At 56.7% G+C, this 18,370-nt stretch overlaps 2 protein-coding genes across 3 annotated transcripts; one reads left to right on the forward strand and one right to left on the reverse strand.

Moving 5' to 3' along the window:
- Window positions 1–1,885: 1,885 nt before the first annotated feature.
- Window positions 1,886–8,143, forward strand: PMFBP1 (polyamine modulated factor 1 binding protein 1). 2 transcript variants are annotated; one of them, XM_066557288.1, is made up of 4 exons: window positions 1,886–2,592; window positions 6,971–7,135; window positions 7,241–7,408; window positions 7,956–8,143. In XM_066557288.1, the coding sequence occupies exons 1-4, from the start codon at window positions 2,500–2,502 to the stop codon at window positions 8,082–8,084; spliced, it is 555 nt and encodes a 184-aa protein (XP_066413385.1). In that variant the 5' UTR covers window positions 1,886–2,499; the 3' UTR covers window positions 8,085–8,143. The 2 variants fall into 2 exon arrangements, with proteins under 2 accessions (XP_066413385.1, XP_066413386.1); XM_066557289.1 differs by lacking the exon at window positions 1,886–2,592 and adding an exon at window positions 5,744–6,262.
- DHX38 (DEAH-box helicase 38) lies at window positions 8,091–18,086 on the reverse strand. The gene is made up of 26 exons (XM_066557287.1): window positions 17,167–18,086; window positions 16,742–16,929; window positions 16,482–16,583; window positions 15,886–16,051; window positions 15,659–15,777; window positions 15,472–15,548; window positions 15,229–15,384; window positions 14,441–14,602; window positions 14,248–14,355; window positions 13,278–13,390; window positions 13,038–13,175; window positions 12,632–12,818; window positions 12,357–12,542; window positions 11,800–11,940; window positions 11,510–11,620; window positions 11,321–11,437; window positions 10,978–11,085; window positions 10,750–10,862; window positions 10,065–10,273; window positions 9,825–9,979; window positions 9,590–9,745; window positions 9,380–9,514; window positions 9,172–9,297; window positions 8,697–8,792; window positions 8,434–8,555; window positions 8,091–8,328 (listed from the first exon to the last, which is right to left on the reverse strand). Exons 1-26 carry the CDS (start codon window positions 17,478–17,480, stop codon window positions 8,244–8,246), a joined length of 3,690 nt encoding a protein of 1,229 aa, XP_066413384.1. The 5' UTR covers window positions 17,481–18,086; the 3' UTR covers window positions 8,091–8,243.
- Window positions 18,087–18,370: the final 284 nt, after the last annotated feature.

Raw genomic sequence — 18,370 nt, forward strand, 5'->3', positions numbered from 1 at the left:
CAGCACTGGGAATGTGCCGTGATGGTGTGAATACACAGCAGCACCAGCAGCGGGCAGGAGGCAGCCCCAGGGACCGCTGCACACCTGTGGGCTCCCTCCTGTGCCCGTCTGTGCCTGACCCTGGAGGGACGTGTTTAAACACAACCAGGCTAGCCCTGGGTGGCCTCTTCTGGCCGACGCTGCCGGGGCAGGACAGGGGGATGAGCCAGGTGACCCGGTGTTTGACCAGGGCCAATGTCAGGGGCTGGCTCCTGGGTGACTGGGCTGAGTGGGCCTCCTCATGCACCAACACTCCCCACCACGAGGTTTCCTGGGAACATGTGGTAGCTGGAGGAGTAGAGCAGAGGCAAAGCACTGATGTTCACTCTGGGATGTGTCATGGCCTTTCAGCTTCCACTAGAAAGACAGCAGGGCAGAGCAGGTCCCGACCCATTATTGCTACTGTGGCTGTTTCCCCCTTCTGTTTTTACACATCCAGTTTGTTCTCTCTCCCTTCCCTCTCCCTAGAGCTGCTGTGGTTTTTAATAAGTATTTTTCAAGTAGCTGGCTGAGACCCTCACAAGGATAATGAGATCATTCGCACCGCAGAGTGCAGAGCCCTGCAAGTCCCGATTGCTATCGCTCCCGGTGGACTGTGCCCACAGTGCCTGTATTTCTGTCGCTGTTCCTCATCCCAAACACAGCAGCATGCCCCGGGCAGTACCGGATGGGATCGGCCGGGGTACGGCTCCCTGCCAACGCCATGAATTGTCACTGGAACCGCTCAGAAATAACCTTTAAGGCTTATTAAGATTCTGCCGACGGAGACGTCGATCTCGCTTTCCCGCTCATGAATCCCATTCCCAGTTCAAGACCTGCCAGCGCTCCGCCTGCCCCGGGCTGAGGCTGAGCTGCGGCGGGAGCAGCGGGCAGACCCGGCACGGGCACTCCCACCACCGGGCACTCCTGCTCCGGGCAGCCCCGGCCCGGCACTCCCTGCACCTGCTCCCCCGGCACGGGCACCCCCATCCCTGGGACAGCCCCGCTCTGGGAACCTCGGCTCGGCAACGCCGGCCGGGAACCCCCGGCTCAGCCCCGACCGGGACCGCGGCAGAACAAAGGTTCTGAGGGGTGCTTGGGGCGTGCCCGGGGGGTGCTTGGTGGTGCAAGGAGGGTGCCCGGTGGTGCAAGGAGGGTGCCCAGACGGTGCTCGGGGATGCTCGAGGGGCGCCCGGAGAGGTTGTTCGGGGGATGGCCGGGGGATGCTCGGCGGGCGGCCGGGGGTGCTCGGTGCGGAGCCGCCCTCACGGGCAGCGCCGCGCGGGCCGAGAGCGACCCCTGCCGGGCGGGAACGAGGCGGAGCGGGGCTTGCCAGCGCGCATGCGCGAGCTGCCGCCGCAGCCGCCCGGCACTGCGGACTCCCGGGGCAGCCCCGGCCCCCGAGCCCCGCTCCGCTCACCGCAGCTCCTCCTCAGCCCCTTGGGGCACCGCAGCTCCCCCTCAGCCCCGCTCCGCTCACCGCAGCTCCTCCTCAGCCCCTTGGGGCACCGCAGCTTCCCCTCAGTCCCGTCACCGCAGCTCCCCCTCAGCCCCTTCGGGCACCTCAGCTCCCCCTCAGCCCCTTGGGGCACCGCAGCTCCCCCTCAGCCCCGCTCCGCTCACCGCAGCTCCCCCTCAGCCCCTTGGGGCACCGCAGCTCCCCCTCAGCCCCGCTCCGCTCACCGCAGCTCCCCCTCAGCCCCTTGGGGCACCGCAGCTCCCCCTCAGCCCCGCTCCGCTCACCGCAGCTCCCCCTCAGCCCCTTGGGGCACCGCAGCTTCCCCTCAGTCCCGTCACCGCAGCTCCCCCTCAGCCCCTTCGGGCACCTCAGCTCCCTCTCAGCCCCTGTCCACCACTGCTACAAGGTGCCCAGAGCAGCTGTGGCTGCCGCATCCCTGGCAGTGTCCAAGGCCAGGCTGGACGGGGCTTGGAGCACCCTGGAAGGTGGAAGGTGTCCTTGCCCATGGCAGGGGTGGAACAACATGAGCAGATGGGGAGTCCTGGCTCAGGACAGCAGAGCAGTGAGGACCTCATTAAAGGACCAGCATCAGTGTCTGCTTTGGGATCAGGGGCTGATAGGTGGACAGAGCTGGAAATGTGCCATCCAGACTTGGTTCCAAGTGGCCATGGATGGCCCATCCACAGTGTTCACTTGCTCTGCCAAGGGGTAACCATTTCTCTGTGCTGAATTCCAGTTTCAGTTTGGTTTGTGTCATCTCACAGACATCAGACCGGGGTGCACTTCTGCCTGCTGATACAAGAGCCTCGTCTGCTCTGTTCCCACTTTCATCTTGCATTCTCATGTGTGACCAAACTACGCCTTGCTCTGCACTAAACCCCTCACAGAACAGCACTTGAGTTGTGCAGTGCCCATGACTCCTTCTGGAACCTTTCCTAGAGCTCCATGGTCCCCCTGCACAAGAGCACTGGCAGCACACAAGTTCCCGCAGCCACGAAGGGCTGTGCCACCACTGCAGCTGGATGTTTGGCCGCACGAGCAGCCACCAGTGTGTCCCACACGCTACTGGGATGTACCAGTGCAGCAGCTGCTGCATGAGCTGCTTGTGCATTCAGGTAAGTACAAACAAGACCTTAAGTCATGTCTTCTTTGGCTCATCTCTGTGAAACAGGGATCACAGCACTTGTTTTGCAGAGGGGCCCTGCAGTTTGGTTCATGATTATCAAGTGGTTTGAGCTCCTGTGATGGAAGATACTGGAGATGGACAAAGGGGCACCAATGGCCTAAAGCTGATGGAGGCCCAAGCAGTGGTCTCACCCAGCTGCCCTGTTTGCTAATCCAAGTGTGTAATCAGCACATACGGGCAACATGTTGGCTTGGGCTGTGTCACACAGCAGCTCAGAACACTCTCACTGTGAGCTCATGCACCCCAAAGAAGGGTGATTGGTGTCTGCGCAGCCACCAAGGATGGGTGACGTGCAGGGGAGGACAGAGCTGGTGGTGGCACGGTCACGAGATGGGTGTCATCGACACACAGCCATGGCACCGGGAACATGCAAACCTCCTTCCACCCCAGCCACTCTGCCCTCCAGCTCTCCTGAATGAAGTCCCAGCTTTGTTTTTCTGATTTCCATTTTGTATCCTAAAATATTCACTCCAAGTTCCGCTTGACAGACATGCCTAATCTAATCTCCATGTCTGCTTTCTAATTTTCGCAGCCAGGATAAAACAAATTGGCTGGCGTTAATTGCCTGTGCAGCGGCCTGGAGCTCTGAGCCGTGATTTACGAGCTTGGAGCAGGCGCTCTGCAACACATTTTTCTTAATTTATTTTTAATGAGTCTCTCAATTAATTTTCTTGGAAACATCTTAATGATGTTGGAGGCGGATGTTAATGAGGTTTGTAGCAGCACCTCATTTTGCATATTTTAACGTACTGAATGGCATGAAGCAAAATCCTGGTCCTAAAACAGAAAAAACCTTGAGACTGGAGAGGACTCCTGGGCTGACATTGCTGCCCTGGCTTGAGGCTGAGGCACTGCATAGGCTAGTTGGTGACTTTGAACATTGTGAGGCTGAAACTGGGTGAGCCCACAGGGATGGCAGGACCCTGGCAGCATGGGGGGGGCGGGGTGAGGAGCCACACTGGGTCATGGTTGGTGGCCAGACACTTCTTAACAGATGGAGTGAAAGCCTGGATACAGAACCTGGGCACTGAGACCCCCGTGCTGGCATGCCCCATGTTGTGGGCACCCCATTCCCTGCACACCCCTTTTGGGCAGGAGTTCTTCAAGACCCAGGGCTGGGCTGCCTGGGGCTGACAACTGCGGGGTGCTCGGGGTGTCTCTGCCGGCCCGCAGGGTCACCGGTAATTGCTGACGCATGTGCCAGCAAGAGGCAGCAGCTGGATCACCTTTGTTTGCTCCCAGCATGTCAGTCTTCATTAAACTGGAGGGGAATGAAAAAGGATTCACTTTTGTCCCAGCCTGAACATGGCAGCTGTTTAATTTCAATTAAGGTGGCACTGAAAAGAGTAGCATTACGGCAGTAATTAAAGTGAGACAACTCCCACCCCCAGGACTGCGCTCACACAGCAGAGGGGCCAATTTTGATCCCCCATCCTCCCAGCACCAGCTGAGTATGGGCAGGCAGCTGTGGGTCAGGGCTGTGGGGCTGCCCCACATGCTCACAAGGAGCTGGAGCAGTGTTGAACCCTTCAAGGCAAGCGCTGCTTGCAGCTCAGCACGGTGTGGCACATCTGTGGTACAGAGCGGCATTGCCTGTGGCACCACGTAACATGGCACAGTGCAGCATACATGGCATGAGGCTTTGTCCCATAAAGGCTCCGTGCACTGTGGATACTTTGTGCCCTGGCTGTCACTGCCTGAACAAGACTGAAGTCTGCAGGGAAATTTTATTTCCTCACAGTGGCAGAAACTGTGGCCAAATTCAGTTGTGTTCTGGAAGCAGGGGGTTCAGCAGCTCTGCTCACAGGACTGTTGGTGCTGTGCCTGATCCCATCACCCGTGACTGTGACCTGCTGGTGGAGCAGGTTGTCATGGCAACTGATGATTTCTGCTATGGTACATCTGCGTTCACCTTCTGGGCCCAGTTCAGCCTTGGAAATTTCCAGTTAAAGCACGTACCTGTGAAACTGCACTGAGCGTTGGCAAGGGAGCACACACAGCCCAGAGAGTCCTGTGTCACCTGCGCAGGCAGCAGCAGGTCTATGCTCACACCACCACTGGCACCCAGAGACCCGTGTCACTGATCCCACCTGGGCACTGTGGGGTGGCCCCAGGCAGGGCAGGACAAGTGGACACGCACTCTCAGCCTTTCCTGTGCACACTCAGCCTCCCCAGGGGCCTGTGGCCCATGGCCCTGTCAGGATGTGCCCCTGCAGTAGGTCCCCTCAGCCCTGTCCCTTGTGTGGGTGGCTGAGCACAGGGCACAGCCCTGAGCACTGTCATCCCCACTGTCACCTGGCCCTGGCCACAGCCCAGCAGGGCACCATGAGGGTGGCAAGGCCCTGCCCTGATACAGGGGTGCTGCCATGTCCTGGACCAGTCCTGAGGATGATGCCCAGGACCTGGTGACCTCACAGTGGCATATGGAGTAGTGTCACACAGCATGCCAGGGACACAAGATGGTGAGGAGCATGGCACAGGAAGGCTGTGGTGAGGACTGTGGGCAGCAGTAGGACCAGTTGCTGCTGAGAAGAGGGCTCACAGAGCTCTGCCCCACTTTTCCAGGAGCCCCAGGCTAGGCTTCTCCTGCTGGCAGCAGGTGCTCCTCAGACAGGGAGTGGCAGTGCCAGTACTGTGGGAGGGTGGGGCTGCCCCAGGTAGGGCTGAGTGACTTTGTGGAACTAAGGGTTGTCTGGAAAGGTTATGGTCCTTCCAACAGTGAGAGAGTGGCCAAAATTTGGCACATACGGAGAGGTTTCTGCACCTCAAGATCAGCCTGAAGGCTCCTGTAGAGATCTGCCAGGGGCAAAGGAAACACCACCAGAGCTGACCAGCTCCAGCCAGCGGCTTCAGCAGGAGACAGAGGCCTGGCAGCTCAAGGTGAGCAGTGCCAACCATATGCTCAACCCAGGCACTGGTTGCATAGCCACAGATTGGTGGCCAGGTGGTACAGGAGGCCCTGACCAGCCCTTGCCTGCACCACCAGACACCTCTTCCCCAGGTCTGGGGAGAACACAAGGGCTCAGGGGGATCCAGTCCTCCTGTGGCTGCACTGGTCCCACTGCCACCATTTCCCACAGTGGCCACAGTTCACTGCAGTGTGGAGGGCCAGTGGTGTCAGGGGCTTGGCTATTTGTGAGCCCAAAGGAACTGTCAGAACATGCACACACATGGGGCAGTGCTACCTGGTGGGGAAGGACTGCATCCACCCGTTGGCAACACGGTCCATTGTTGCTCTGCACAATACAAGGACTGCCAGCATTGTCCAGCCCCAGTGCCTGCCCACATAGGAGCTGCAAGATGGGCTGGCTACAGTGGTGAGCTGGACAGATGCTGCTCATGCCTTGTCCTAGGGCCAAAGGCAAGCATTGGTACTGGAGCCACAGCAGGAGCCCAGAGCATGCCAGGACACACAGCAGGAAGATCTGGACACAGCTGAGGTGCTAACCACGATACAGGCATTGCAACTGGACCTGGACTTCTGCAGGGGCACAAACCACAAACAGCTGGTCCAGGTGCAGGAGCAAGAGTGTGCAGTGGAGCAGGAGCACCAGGACTTGGTCATTCTGATGCAGCAGTTCCAGGCACTGATGGGCAAGGTACCAGTGCTGGCACAGCGGCCACAGACCAAGCTGCATGTGTCCCCCACTGCCACTCCACTACAGGCTAGGCACCCTGCCTGCCCTGCAGCCTGTGCAAACACCTGGTGACCCCTTAGGGGAGGGTAGAGAACATCCTGCCAGCCACATGTGGCTCTAGTTCCACCTGTACAGAGCAGCCTAGCCACATGACAAGCCTGGCTGGCACAGCCCACCCAGCTGAGCAGAAGGTTCCTTCTGCAGCCTCAGCTCTACACAACAGGGGCACAGGGTGATCCCACACCCTGCTGGGTACTCACAGGTCAGTGATGCACCCCTCCACCTGAAGGACCAGGCAGTGGAGACAGAGGTTACCTCCTGCTTGGGTGCCCACAGTGATTTTGGCACCAGCCATGATATCCCACAGGAAAGCAGAGAGCTGGTCAAGCAGGTTAGTGCCAGCAGCCCCCCAGCCACTACACCAAGCCTAGGAGCAAGGGGAGTACAGCCAGGGGGGCACAGGAGCCATGACAACCAGATTGCAGGGCTCACCCCTGCTCCCCTTCCCCCAGAAGCCCTGGGAGAGGGTGGGAGACAACAATGCCAGCCTGCCCCCACCACCTCACACAGCCCTGAGCATCCTGCAGCTCACAGAGGGCAGCTGTGCCTGTGCTCAGGGCAGGGCACATGGCACAAGGCCAACCCACCAACACACTGCCTTCTCTGCAGCTGGGGGCACAGAAACAGAGTCAAGGCCTGCAGTACAGCCCAGCCCGGCTGCAGGAGCAGCTGGGAGCCACCCAGGCCCAGGAGCAACAGAGTCTGCAGCAGCTCAGCAGAACCAACGAAGCCATCCAAGGCCTACACAGAAAAGTGGCAGAGCTGCAGCAACAGGTGAGGGCAAGGCACAACAGCACAGAGATGCAGCCTCAGTCCCAGACCCCTCTCCTGCCTCCAGGAGAGGCCCAACCATGGCCAACCACGCTCTCTGCCCCACAGCTTTGCTGGCAGGTGCAGGACATGGAGAACCTCCAGGCAGAGCTGGCCCAAGCTCGGCAAGAGAGCACCAAGCAGGCGGAAAAGATTGCAGCCTACAAGACACACAGGCAACAGCTTCATCGGGAGCTGAGAAGGATGCAGACCTTCAAGGAGCAAAGCAAACAGGAGGTAAGGATGTCTCAAGTCTTCCTGTGAAAGATCAGGAGTCTGTGCTCAGCCTGTGTCTCTTACTGTGCCATGGGCAGACCTACTCCCTCCAGGAGAAGCTGCAGGAACTGAGCAGCCTAGTCCAACACTGGCAGCAGCTACACCTGGACAGTGAGCAAATTCTGGCTCTGAGAGAAGAGGAGCTGGTTGTCTGCAACTGTCTTTCCTTAAGGAAGAACTCAGCAAGGTGACAGAGCAGGTGCAGGATACAAACAGGCATTCAAGACACACTAGGCAGGATGTAGGAGGAGAACCCGCACCTAAGGTTCAGAACACCTGAGCAGCCCAAGTGTGAGCAGCTGAAAAAGTGAGCAGAATTCCTGGCACAGCCTGGCCTGAAACAGGGCCGGGCCGATGGTCCCAGCTGTGCAGAGACAGCTGGGCACCAGCTGCCTGTCCAGGGCATGGGCTGTGGGAAAATTGCCTTTGCAGGGGTATAGGTCAGGCTCAAAACAGGGACAGGCTGTATTTGTCCTCCAGGTCAATTAAATTTTGTGCCCTGTTCCAGGTTCTACAGAGCAACAACCTGACAGCACCAGCCCTGTGTGACTCTGCAGAGCTACCTCCACCAGGAGGTAGAGCTACCAGAGCTACCTCTTCCAGGACAAGAAGCAGCACAAAACAAAGCAAGGACTAGACTGACAACCTTTAAACAAATAAAATTCTTTCTGTTCTGTAATAAAATTAGTGCCAAGCACCAAAGCCTTCCAGGGCTACAAGCTGTAGAGACCTCAGAATACATTGATTAGGGTAGGTGGGCACCACCTTAGGCCTCAAAGCAACAGGTTGTGCCTTCTCAGAGACCAAAGCGGGCTGGGGTGCGTCGTGGCGTCAGGGCCTCCCCCTGCTCCTTTCGCCCAGGGGTATAGATTTTAGTAGATCTGTCAAAGAGGACAAGGGCAATTAATGGAAAATGCAACCTTTTCCTGCACCTGAACTCCCACAGGGAAGCAGGCAAGCCATGGGCAGGCAGGGCTATCACGCACCTTGCGCTGCCCAGCGGGTTACGGCGCTCCTGCTCCTCCCGGCGGGCACGCAGCTGCTCCTCTGCCAAAGCCATTTCCTCCTCCATGGCAGACACCTCCTCCTTGGCACGGCGCCGGTTCTCCTGGAGCAAGGCAGCAGCAGGTCAGGGACAGCAGACTCCCTGTAGGCCCACAAGCTTGCTCCCTTCATGTCAAAACACACACACAGCAGCAGAATGCAGAGGGCCTGCAGTTTGCCAGCTCATCCAGGACAGAATACTTACCTGGCGTGACTTGCCAGCATGTTTGATACTGTAGAACATAGGACCCAGCTCTGCCAGCCACTCACCATCCACAGCAGTGACACACTGCATGTACTCCTGCAGGGACAAACAGACTAGGATAGCAGGATGGCATTCTTGGGGCCTAGGCACCATTCCTAGAGCCACAGCAGCTCCATTCCTCGCCAGTTGCTGATGGCACTTCTCAGGCTGAGACCATACCCCTTCCAGACAATTCCTCCTGGCCTCAGAAACTGCTACAGGTTGGATTTGACCATACGGAGGATCAAACATATCCCACAGAAACCAGAGAAAAATAACGGGGAAGGGACAAACAGATGACACAAACATGTCTAATTGGTATAGATGGAAAAAGCTGATATCTGCCACTCAGACTGATCTCAGTCTCACAGCAAAGCCCTCCCATCTCCCCTGGAGCACTCATCACCCTTCCTGCTAGCCCTCAGCTCAAGCTCACCTTGGTAGTCATAACCAATTCATGGTACACAATGTAGTCTGGTGTGTAGCCCATGCCAAACAGAGAGCTCGTGGGGTGCAGGTGGCAGGGCATCCCTGTGCGGATGTTCACATACTCCCCAATACCCTGCAAAGACAAGTGTGCTTAGGCCACCTGTTCCCAGGCTGCTGTTCCCTTGCAGTCCCCAGGCAGCTCAGACACCTCTCACCTTCAGCTTTGCAGCCTGATGGAAATATGCAGCACAGATGCACTTCCTGACAACATCCCAGTCTGTACCACAGGATGCCAGGCTCATGCGCTGCTGCACCATAATGTCCTTGAGCTGGGCACGCACCTCCCGCACCTGCAAAGGTGTGTGCTGATCAGATCCCTCTTCTGCACAAGGCTGTCTCCCCCAGCCTTACAGCCACAGCCTCACCTTCCGCATGGCCTTGGCATGGATGAAGTGCTGATTGCACCACAGGGTAGAATAGCTGTTGTTTTTCCACTGCAGGTAAACATTCAGGTAAGTCAAGTGATCACTCTCTGGAACAGCAAATTTCTCCCGCACTTGGTCACTCTCCTCCTCTCGGCCCTGAAGGGTAAGCAAAGAACATGGGTTAGTCAAAGGGCAGGGAAGGGCCCTGAGCTGCTGGAACAGCAGCATCTCATACCTTAGGCCGGTAAAAGATGGCAGGCACCGACAACATGGAGACAACAAGCAAGATCTCAGAGCTGCAACCCATGTCACAGGAGACAATAAGCATTTTGGAGAGTGCAGGGTCCAGTGGGAACTCCACCATGAGGCGCCCTGTAGAAGTCAGACCACCTGTAGGAACAGAACAGGGATCACTGATCAGCAGCTGGGCAGGCCCCAGTTCCATGGGCTGGCAGCCTACCCCAGCTGCCAATACCTGTGTTATCCAGGGCCCCCAGGATCCACAGCTGGTACATGGAGTTCAGCATATTGTCTTCAGGGGGCGGATCCATGAAGTGGAACTGCAACAGGTCTTGCACACCCAGGGACTTGAGCAATAGCACTACATTGGCAAGGTTGGTGCGCTGGATCTCAGGCACCGTGGTCGTCAGCAGCTCATTCTTGTAGGCACTCTGGGTGTAGAGCCTGGGAAGAGAGGCCAAGAGCATGCTCCTCCTGTTCGGCCACTGCGCTCCTTACAGATGCGCCAGCTTGGCACAGGGCAGCAACCCTGCACCCAACAGTAGGACTCTGGGGAGCCACTAACAGTCCAGCAAAAGTGGGGTCTCCCCATCACATTGGGGTATTTGGGCTGCAGCACAGCACATGCCCAAGCACAGCCCCTCCCTGGTCTCACAGCATAGCTGGGGAAAGGCCTTTGGCTTGGTTCTTATCTCAATGGCATCCAGGGCAGACCAGCCACAAGTGAAGATGGGCATAGGAAGAAAGTGGAGCACATCTTTTTCTCTGCTGAAGGACTGGGTCCAGAGAAGGCCTTCAGGCCTGCCTACTGCCCACACCCTCACCAAAGTTCAAGATAATGAACAGCTCCAGTGAGAAAAAGATCTACAAAACTTGATGCCAAGCTGAGGATACAACAGGAACACCAGTGACATGCCTACCTGAAACAGTGGCCTGGGCCTGTCCGGCCAGCTCGGCCAGCCCTCTGATTGGCATTGGCCTGACTGATGGGGTAGATCTGCAGTGCATCCATGCCTATACGGGGGTTGAAAACCTTCAGGGCACAAGAAAGTCACACAGAAGTAAGAGGAAGGCTGGATCGTGACCTCAGAACTCCCTCAACCTACCCCAGAAACCAGAGACAGACAGTATAGAAAACCCTGGCTCACCTTCAATTTGCAGTAGCCAGAGTCAATCACAAACATGATACCATCCACTGTCAGTGAGGTCTCTGCAATGTTAGTGGCAACGATGCACTTCCTGACCCCATCAGGAGCCTGCAAGCACACTGCATGTCAGTCACACCCCTGGGCATGGCTCTGCTCCACTGAGGACGAGTGCAGAGCGGCAGATGGATGGGGGTGACTCCTGGGAAGTGGGGTGTGGTACATGCTTTCTCTCACCCTCCACGTACAATACTAACATATATCTACACTTCTCACTCCTGCTCTGTACTGTCTCCTGCTCCAGTTTTCCCTGTCCCCACCCTAATCACAAAGCACACATCAGCACCTTCTGGAAGATCTTGGCCTGCAAGTCTGAGGGCAGCTGAGAGTAGATTGGCAGTACAGCAAGAGCAGGTGCCTTCTCCAGCTCCTCAAGGTGCTCCACAATTTGCTCTGAGGTCACCTAGACACAAAGAGGGGTGAAAACATCAGACTGAAACGAGGGGGTAGGATAGTGCCTGTCCTTCCAACTCACCTCGATATCCTCCTGGCCAGGCATAAAGACGAGGATGTCTCCAGGAGCACCAGACAAGTGGACCTGCAAGGCTTGTTTCACTGCAGCCTCCACATAATCCTCCTGTGGGGTCTGAACAGCACAGCCCAGGTTAATATGGACCAGTATCCTTACCTGCCCTGTCCTACGTACAAGACTGTAGCACACCATAGCCGCTCCTCCCCTGTCCTGTGTGTCTCCCTCAGAAACAGTACAGCTAGGTCACAACCCCCTCCTGCCAACAGCATTTCCATCCACAAAAGTAACGACACCTTGCTGAAAAGAATATCCACAGGAAAAGTTCGCCCAGGAATGTGGAAAATGGGAACGTTTCCAAAGAAGGAGGCAAACTTGTCTGCATCCATGGTGGCCGAAGTAACAACAAGCTTCAGATCCGAGCGTCGGGCGACCACCTAGGAATCAGATGAAAGGAACAATATAAGGCACATTTATGCATGGCTGTGGGCTGTTTTCATTCTTATTGAGACAATGGCACAGGACAGAGCTTCTGTTGTACTCCAGAGGCACTGGCTGTGCATGCCAGGCAACACTGATGCTCTATGGTCAGTGCAGTTGAAAAGACCCGCCAGCCTCGGTCCAGGAAACCTTAATCCAGCAAAGTCCTCTGGTATAGGCAGTTCTGACATTTAGCCAGCAAGACTCTGGTAGGATTACAGAAAACTGAACCCCCCAGATCCAAGGACCAGGATGCTGGAGCAGTTAAGTGCAGAGATGTGGCAGCTCTGCCTCCCTCTCCTAGTCCTGTCAGAGAAGGGCTGTCCCAGATGATGTGGCCCCTGCTGCTGTCACAGCCCAGGATCACACCCACCTCCCGGAGCAGCCCAAACAGCACGTCAGTGTTGAGCGAGCGCTCGTGTGCCTCGTCCATGATGATGGCACTGTAGTTGTCCAGGTCAGCCTCCCGCAGCGACTCACGGAGCAGGATCCCATCTGTCATGTACTTGATCACCGTGTTCTCAGACGTGCAGTCCTCAAAGCGGATGGCATAGCCCACCTGGCAGGGCAGAGATACCAGCAGTCTTCCAACAGTCCCATGCACTCTCTGTCATGGGGTGGCACCCCTGCACTCCCTTCCAGACTCACCTCCTCCCCCAGACGCACCCCCATCTCCTCGCTGACCCGCTTGGCCACTGACATGGCAGCCACTCTACGGGGCTGTGTGCAGCCGATCATGCCATAATCAGTGTAGCCGTCCTCATGGAGATACTGTGTCAGCTGAGTTGTCTTCCCACTCCCTGTCTCCCCCACCACGATCACAATGCTGTTGTCTCTGAGGGAAAGGAAAAGGTATTTCTTCATACACCTTCAAAGAAGGGCTCTTGTGTTCTCTAGCTAAGCATCATCCTAGTCAGGTGGGAGAGCTGAGCAAACACAAAGCAATGGGTTTTGTTTCCTGAGAGTACAGCTTCCCAATGGTCATGATTCTACAATTCCTCAACGGAGCTCCCAAACGTAGGCCAATGCCCTGGGGATGCCCTGGCAGCCATACCTGAGGATGGAGAGCAGTTCCTGCTGTACAGCAAAGATGGGCAGGTATTGTCTCTGCTCCAGGATCGATTTCTTCTTGGCAAACTCGCTGCTGGCTTCACTTTTTTCTTTCATGTGTTCAGCAAACTTCTGCTCTGTTCTAAGGAAACACCGCAAGTCCTGAAACTGCCTCTCCACACACTTCGCTATGCCCGTAGCCCCCGTTACCAGCTGAGCAGGGTAATTCAGAACAAGCCCCTACTTATAATCCACTTTGCCATCTTCTGTCACCATCTCGTCCTTCTCCTCCTCTTTCTTGATCCCCATAATGTCTCCCAGTTTGGTGCCTGCTAGCTCCCAGTGCTTGTGCTGAGCCTGGAAGTAGAGCGAACAGCATAACTTTGCCACAGCAAACACAGACAAAATTCTTCCCCAATCCTACTCCTAAGACTAAGAAAAGGATATTAGTACCCCAGTTCCCCAATGCAGAATGCACACTCCACTCCTACATCAGGTTCCCCTCTTCCAAATGAACTAAAGCAGAATTTTAAGGCACTGAGATAGATACAGAGACTTCAGGCAAAGGATTACCAACTGCCTCCTAAGAAAATAGCTCCAGCTGCTGACCCTTCCATTAAACCTAAACAGATGTGAACCAGAGATAATCTTCCTGCCCTTGCCAAGCGCTAACAGGCTTTTCTCCCATCTCTGCTGCCAATATAGCTACCACCACCATTCCACTCATAATTTAAGTAGGTCAAATCCAGCCCAGTTTCAATGTACAAGGAACACACCTGTACTTTCCCCACTGCTATTACGTGAGCTTTAGAAAAAGTCCCTAGAAAACACTCCCAAAAACTAACCTGCTACCTTACCCCATACTTCTCCTCACAACTCTTCTGCTGAGACGTGACAAGGTAAATCCTGCTGCCATACTGCCTGCTGACAGTCCCTAAGCTACCTGGCATTCTTTCACCTGCTTCCTTCTCCCATAATCCAAATGTTCAAATGCATGGTGATTCATGTCCTAAGGCAGCGCACAAGAAAATCACACCACAACCGCTGCTGTGAGGCAATGCAGTAAGCTGGGCTGCTACGATGTCCCAGGTCACAAAAATATGAACTCCTTATCGTCCCTGCTGCCAAAGCCTGAATGCTGCAGAGTCCAAACAAAGCTCTGAGGAACTACATAGGGTGTACAGCAGGCAGTAAGGCACAGGGCTACAGCATACCCTCTTACGCTCCTTCTGCTCCCGGTGCTTGCGCACCAGCTGGCTGCCTTTCCGAGCGATGATGGCCAAATCCGAGGTGGCATCCTTCACAGGGATGACTGGCTCTGGCTGCAGAGAAAAGGCATTGCTTTACTAAAAAGGCCTCACATGTACAGGGCTCCCTGCCATCAGTGCCTTCAGCCACAGTCTCTACCTGCTTGGTGAAGACAATCCTTCCATCTAAGAAAGGAGGCACTAGATTGTGCACCAACAAATGCACTTTAGCAGAGTTATCCTCCTCAAAATCTTCATCCACCTCAATCCGATGGACCACACCACTGGTCAGCATGCGATTTGTCTCCCAGCGCTCATTATCCTGCAGGAAACAATGTACCAGAAACACAATGAAGCCCCACAAAAAGCCACAGACATCACACTAGAACACCAAGCTTGGGCCTGGGCTCTGCACTGGCAACAGGATGGTTCAAACCTAGTGAGCCTCAAAGTAAGCAAAAGGGAAGGAACAGTAATTGGAAAGAGTAGAGTACAGGAAACTACCCACACGAAACACATGGTCAACAGGTTTGTCCCCAAGAAAATGCAGGACAGACACTGCCTGCAAGGCAGTCAGAATACATCAGGAAGCCTGGACACCATCCTGCTCATGTAAAAAGAGCAGCTGTCTCCAGCATCCACAGGGCCAACAGCAGACAGCCCCAGTAATGTACCTCGCACTTAGAACAGCAGGAGCATGGTCCTCTGCACTTCTGCTACCCTGGACACTGCAATCCACCAGCCACTCCAACTGGGAATTCTGCCCATACAGGAGTTGCAGGGCTGGGTTTTCCAGGGGAACTCAACCACAGTTTCCCTCTGAGCACTCCTTCAGCCTGGCCCAAGAGTGTCCTTCTCCACCTGGGAGCAAGGGCTCAACAAGTGGATCTTTCAAGAGGCAGCAAACCCCACGTGTTCAGAGCAGCCAACCCTGCGTCTTGGCCTTACCTCATTGATCTGCCGCCGCTGTGCCGAGATCCGCTTCTGCCTCTGCTTGTGCAAGTGCTGCTCACGCTTCTTCACGTACTCCTCAGAGGAGTAAGCCAGAGGGTTGTGAAACTCATCATAGCCCTCATCCATCATGTACCAGTCCCGGTCAGCTTGCTGGGAAGGGAGAGGTGCAGCACTGAGTTCTGCCCATCCCCATCCCCATCCAGGAGGCCCCAAGCCCCTGGCCCGTGCCAGACTCACCCGCTGGTCGTCTTCCCACTGCTGCCGCTCCTCTTCTGTCTCAAAGGCAATGCCCTCCTCCCCTTCTGTGCGCCGCCCTGGGGTGAGCCAGAGAGCCCAGAATGTTCCCAAGGAAACTCGAACTCTGTGCCACAGGAAAGGGGATTCCACACTGCCCACCCCAGGCAGCTCAGCCCAGATTGCTCACCTCTCCCTCTGGACAGGCGTGGTGTGGCCCCCAGGTGCCTCCGGTCATCAGCCCATTCGTTGTACTTGTATGATGGGGTCGGTAACGGCGTCTTATCAGAGTACCGGCTCCTCACAGACCTGAAACACAGCAGGTGGCACGGACTGGTGCCCAGCCAGAGCCTTCTCACACACACAGAGTCCCCTCTGCAGCCCCATAGCCCAGAGCACAGCCTCAGGCCGCGGTACCTGTCCCGCTCCCGCCGGTCCGTGTCCCGCAGCGATGGCAGCCGGTGGCCACGCTCTGAGTCCCTGTAGGAAGGGCTGGGAGATGGAGACTCCCACTGTGAGCGATGGGCACTGCTGTAGCCACCATCATCCTCCTCCCAGCTGGAGCGAGACGGTGTGGCTGCATCTGGTACAAGAGATGGGGTTTGACACCTGTTGTTCCAGCAGCAGCTCTGGGCACCTGGAGCCACCTAACGTCTTTCAAGGAGCATGGAGAGAGGATACCCACTGGCCCTCCCTCTAAGAGAAGGGACTGACTTAGTGATTCCAAGGAATTTCAAAGGATCATATTTCCATCACAAAGACCCAGAGCAGACCCCACCGAGATCTCTGCTAAGATCTGCCAGAGTTTCAAACACGCACAGCTGGCACATTGCTCCCAGATCCGAGTTGAGCTGGGAGTTTTATGCTTGCCTCAACCACAAACATTACAAGGTACAAGCTTTTCTATCACCCGTGTCCTGCAAAAACAGGAGGAAGCAGAAAAAACTCCAAGCATAAAAAAATCCAAACTCCGTTAGGTCTCACAAAAGAGTTTTAGCAGGTCCCGCTCCTACCTTTGGGCCGATGTCGGGGGCTCTCAGGTTCACCCCTCCTGCTGCTCCGCTCTGATGAGCCGTCCCTCTCTGATCTGCTGTGATGACTCCTGTCCCGCTCCTCTGCAAAAACAAAATAGGATCAGGTGCCTATTGCACAAACAGGCTTCGCAAGTCTGCTGCCTGTTCAATCACCACAAACATTAGTAAAGGCTACAAAAAAGGCAAAGGACAAACCCAGACCCAAACCAAGAAGCACGCAAAGGTCTCTGAGCAATTACCACGGTCTCGTTTACGATCGTGGTCCCGATCCCTACTGCGTTCCTTCTTCCGCTCCTTCTCCTCCTTGGAGGAGGCAAAGACTCCATGTTCCCGCCGCTCCCTTTCCCGCTGCCGGCTGCGCTCCAAGAACTCCTCGCTTACACCCCCTGTGTAGGAAGGTGTCTCCACGTGGACTGAGCGGTAATGTCTGGACAGGCAGAGCAGAGAGGAGAAATGCTCAGAAATGCTGAGCAACAGATGCCCTTCGGCTGGTCCCGCACAGCTCCAGTCGGAGTCTGTGCTGCATGGACCCGCAGTCCCCGCAGTCTCCCTCCCTCCAAACCAGCGGCCGCAGGCCCGCCTGTCACCGACTGTGCCCACCCTGCGCTGCCAGCCCGGCCGGGCGCGCCAGCGCCGGCACCCGGAGCCCCCCTGCAAACGCCACCTGTTCCTGCGAGCTCTGCGGTCGCTCCGGTTGGCCTCGTCCTCTTCCTCTTCCTCGGCGCTGCCCGCCTCGTCACGGCCCTCTTCCCAGTCCTTATAGGATGCGACACGGGATCGCTTCCCCCCGGCCGCCTCCTCCTGCCGCTCCCGCCGCTTCTGCGCGGCCAGCACGTCCAGTCCCAGCAGGGAGACGCGCGGGGCCGGGGCCTTAAAGACGTGCTGCTCGGCGCCCCGCGCCCGCAGCACCAGCCCGCCCGCCTCGCCGCTCGGGCCCGTCCCCGACAGCCGATGCAGCGACTCCTCGCCTGCCTCCATCGTGGCCGCAGCGCTGCGCGGGCCCCGCAGTTCCCTCAACGCCGGTAACGCGGCTCCCAGAGCGCCGCCATAGCCGCCCCACAGTGCTCGGCGGGAGGAGCCGCTCTAGCCTCGCGCACCATAGAGACGGCGGGCAGAGCCTATGGCAGAGCTGCCACCATAGAGTGCCGACAGGCCGCGCCCCCTGCCGGAGCGGACTTCCGGCTACGCAACCTCCCCGTGGTCACATGGGCGCGGAGTCCCGGACGGACAGCGGGGACAGCAGGACGGACAGCTCATAATAGTCTCCTCCTGCAGGTCATTTCTGCTTGGGGCTGCCTCCTCGCCCCTTTTCTCACCACCTCGTTCGCCCTGGCGCAGCGCGTGGGCTCCAGATCGCCTACCCCTGGTGCCTGCAGCCAGCATAGTTCCCAGCAGGAAGAGTACAAACAGGCCCACCTTGCTTAGCACCAGGCTCCCGGGAAGCTGCCAAGCCCTGACAGGAAGCCAGTGTGCCAAGTTTCCCACCAGCCGTAAACAATTTTGGTGAAGTGCTGTTGTGCAATCTTGCTCTGCAGCGTGGATTGTGAGAGGCTGCTGAGGGAATGCTTTCTGCAGGGCGAGCTGTTGCTCAGGAAAAGCCCGAGATGACTGCAGTGAGCTCGGGGTGAAGGAAAAGTCAGCACCAGAGATCCCAGAGACAAAACCAACAAACGGCAGCACCTTTGATCAGGCCCTTTCCACAGCTAAGAGGACATGACTTGCAGCCATCTCCAAAACAGCTGTGTCCTGGCACCCAGCACCATCACTGCCTTCCCTCCTGCCCCAGGGCCTAGCCTCAGGCAGCAGTCTCTGCCAGGGAAGGCCGGATGCACTTGTCAGTCCAGCCCAGAGCTCAGCTACCCTGGCGG

Source organism: Molothrus aeneus, chromosome 11 (assembly GCF_037042795.1).
Source record: "Molothrus aeneus isolate 106 chromosome 11, BPBGC_Maene_1.0, whole genome shotgun sequence".
Lineage (NCBI taxonomy): Eukaryota > Metazoa > Chordata > Aves > Passeriformes > Icteridae > Molothrus > Molothrus aeneus.

Bases quoted from the DNA above. Each gene is read 5' to 3' on its own strand.
- PMFBP1 (XM_066557288.1), top strand. From the start codon at position 2,500: ATGTTTGGCCGCACGAGCAGCCACCAGTGTGTCCCACACGCTACTGGG. The intron at 2,593-6,970 runs GTAAGTACAAAC...CCTTCTCTGCAG, and splicing joins TGAGCTGCTTGTGCATTCAG to CTGGGGGCACAGAAACAGAG. The intron at 7,409-7,955 runs GTAAGGATGTCT...GCCCTGTTCCAG, and splicing joins AGGAGCAAAGCAAACAGGAG to GTTCTACAGAGCAACAACCT.
- DHX38 (XM_066557287.1), bottom strand. From the start codon at position 17,480: ATGGAGGCAGGCGAGGAGTCGCTGCATCGGCTGTCGGGGACGGGCCCG. The intron at 9,746-9,824 runs GTATGAGATGCT...CTTACCCTTCAG, and splicing joins CCATCTTTTACCGGCCTAAG to GGCCGAGAGGAGGAGAGTGA. The intron at 8,793-9,171 runs GTGAGCTTGAGC...TTGTCCCTGCAG, and splicing joins AATTGGTTATGACTACCAAG to GAGTACATGCAGTGTGTCAC.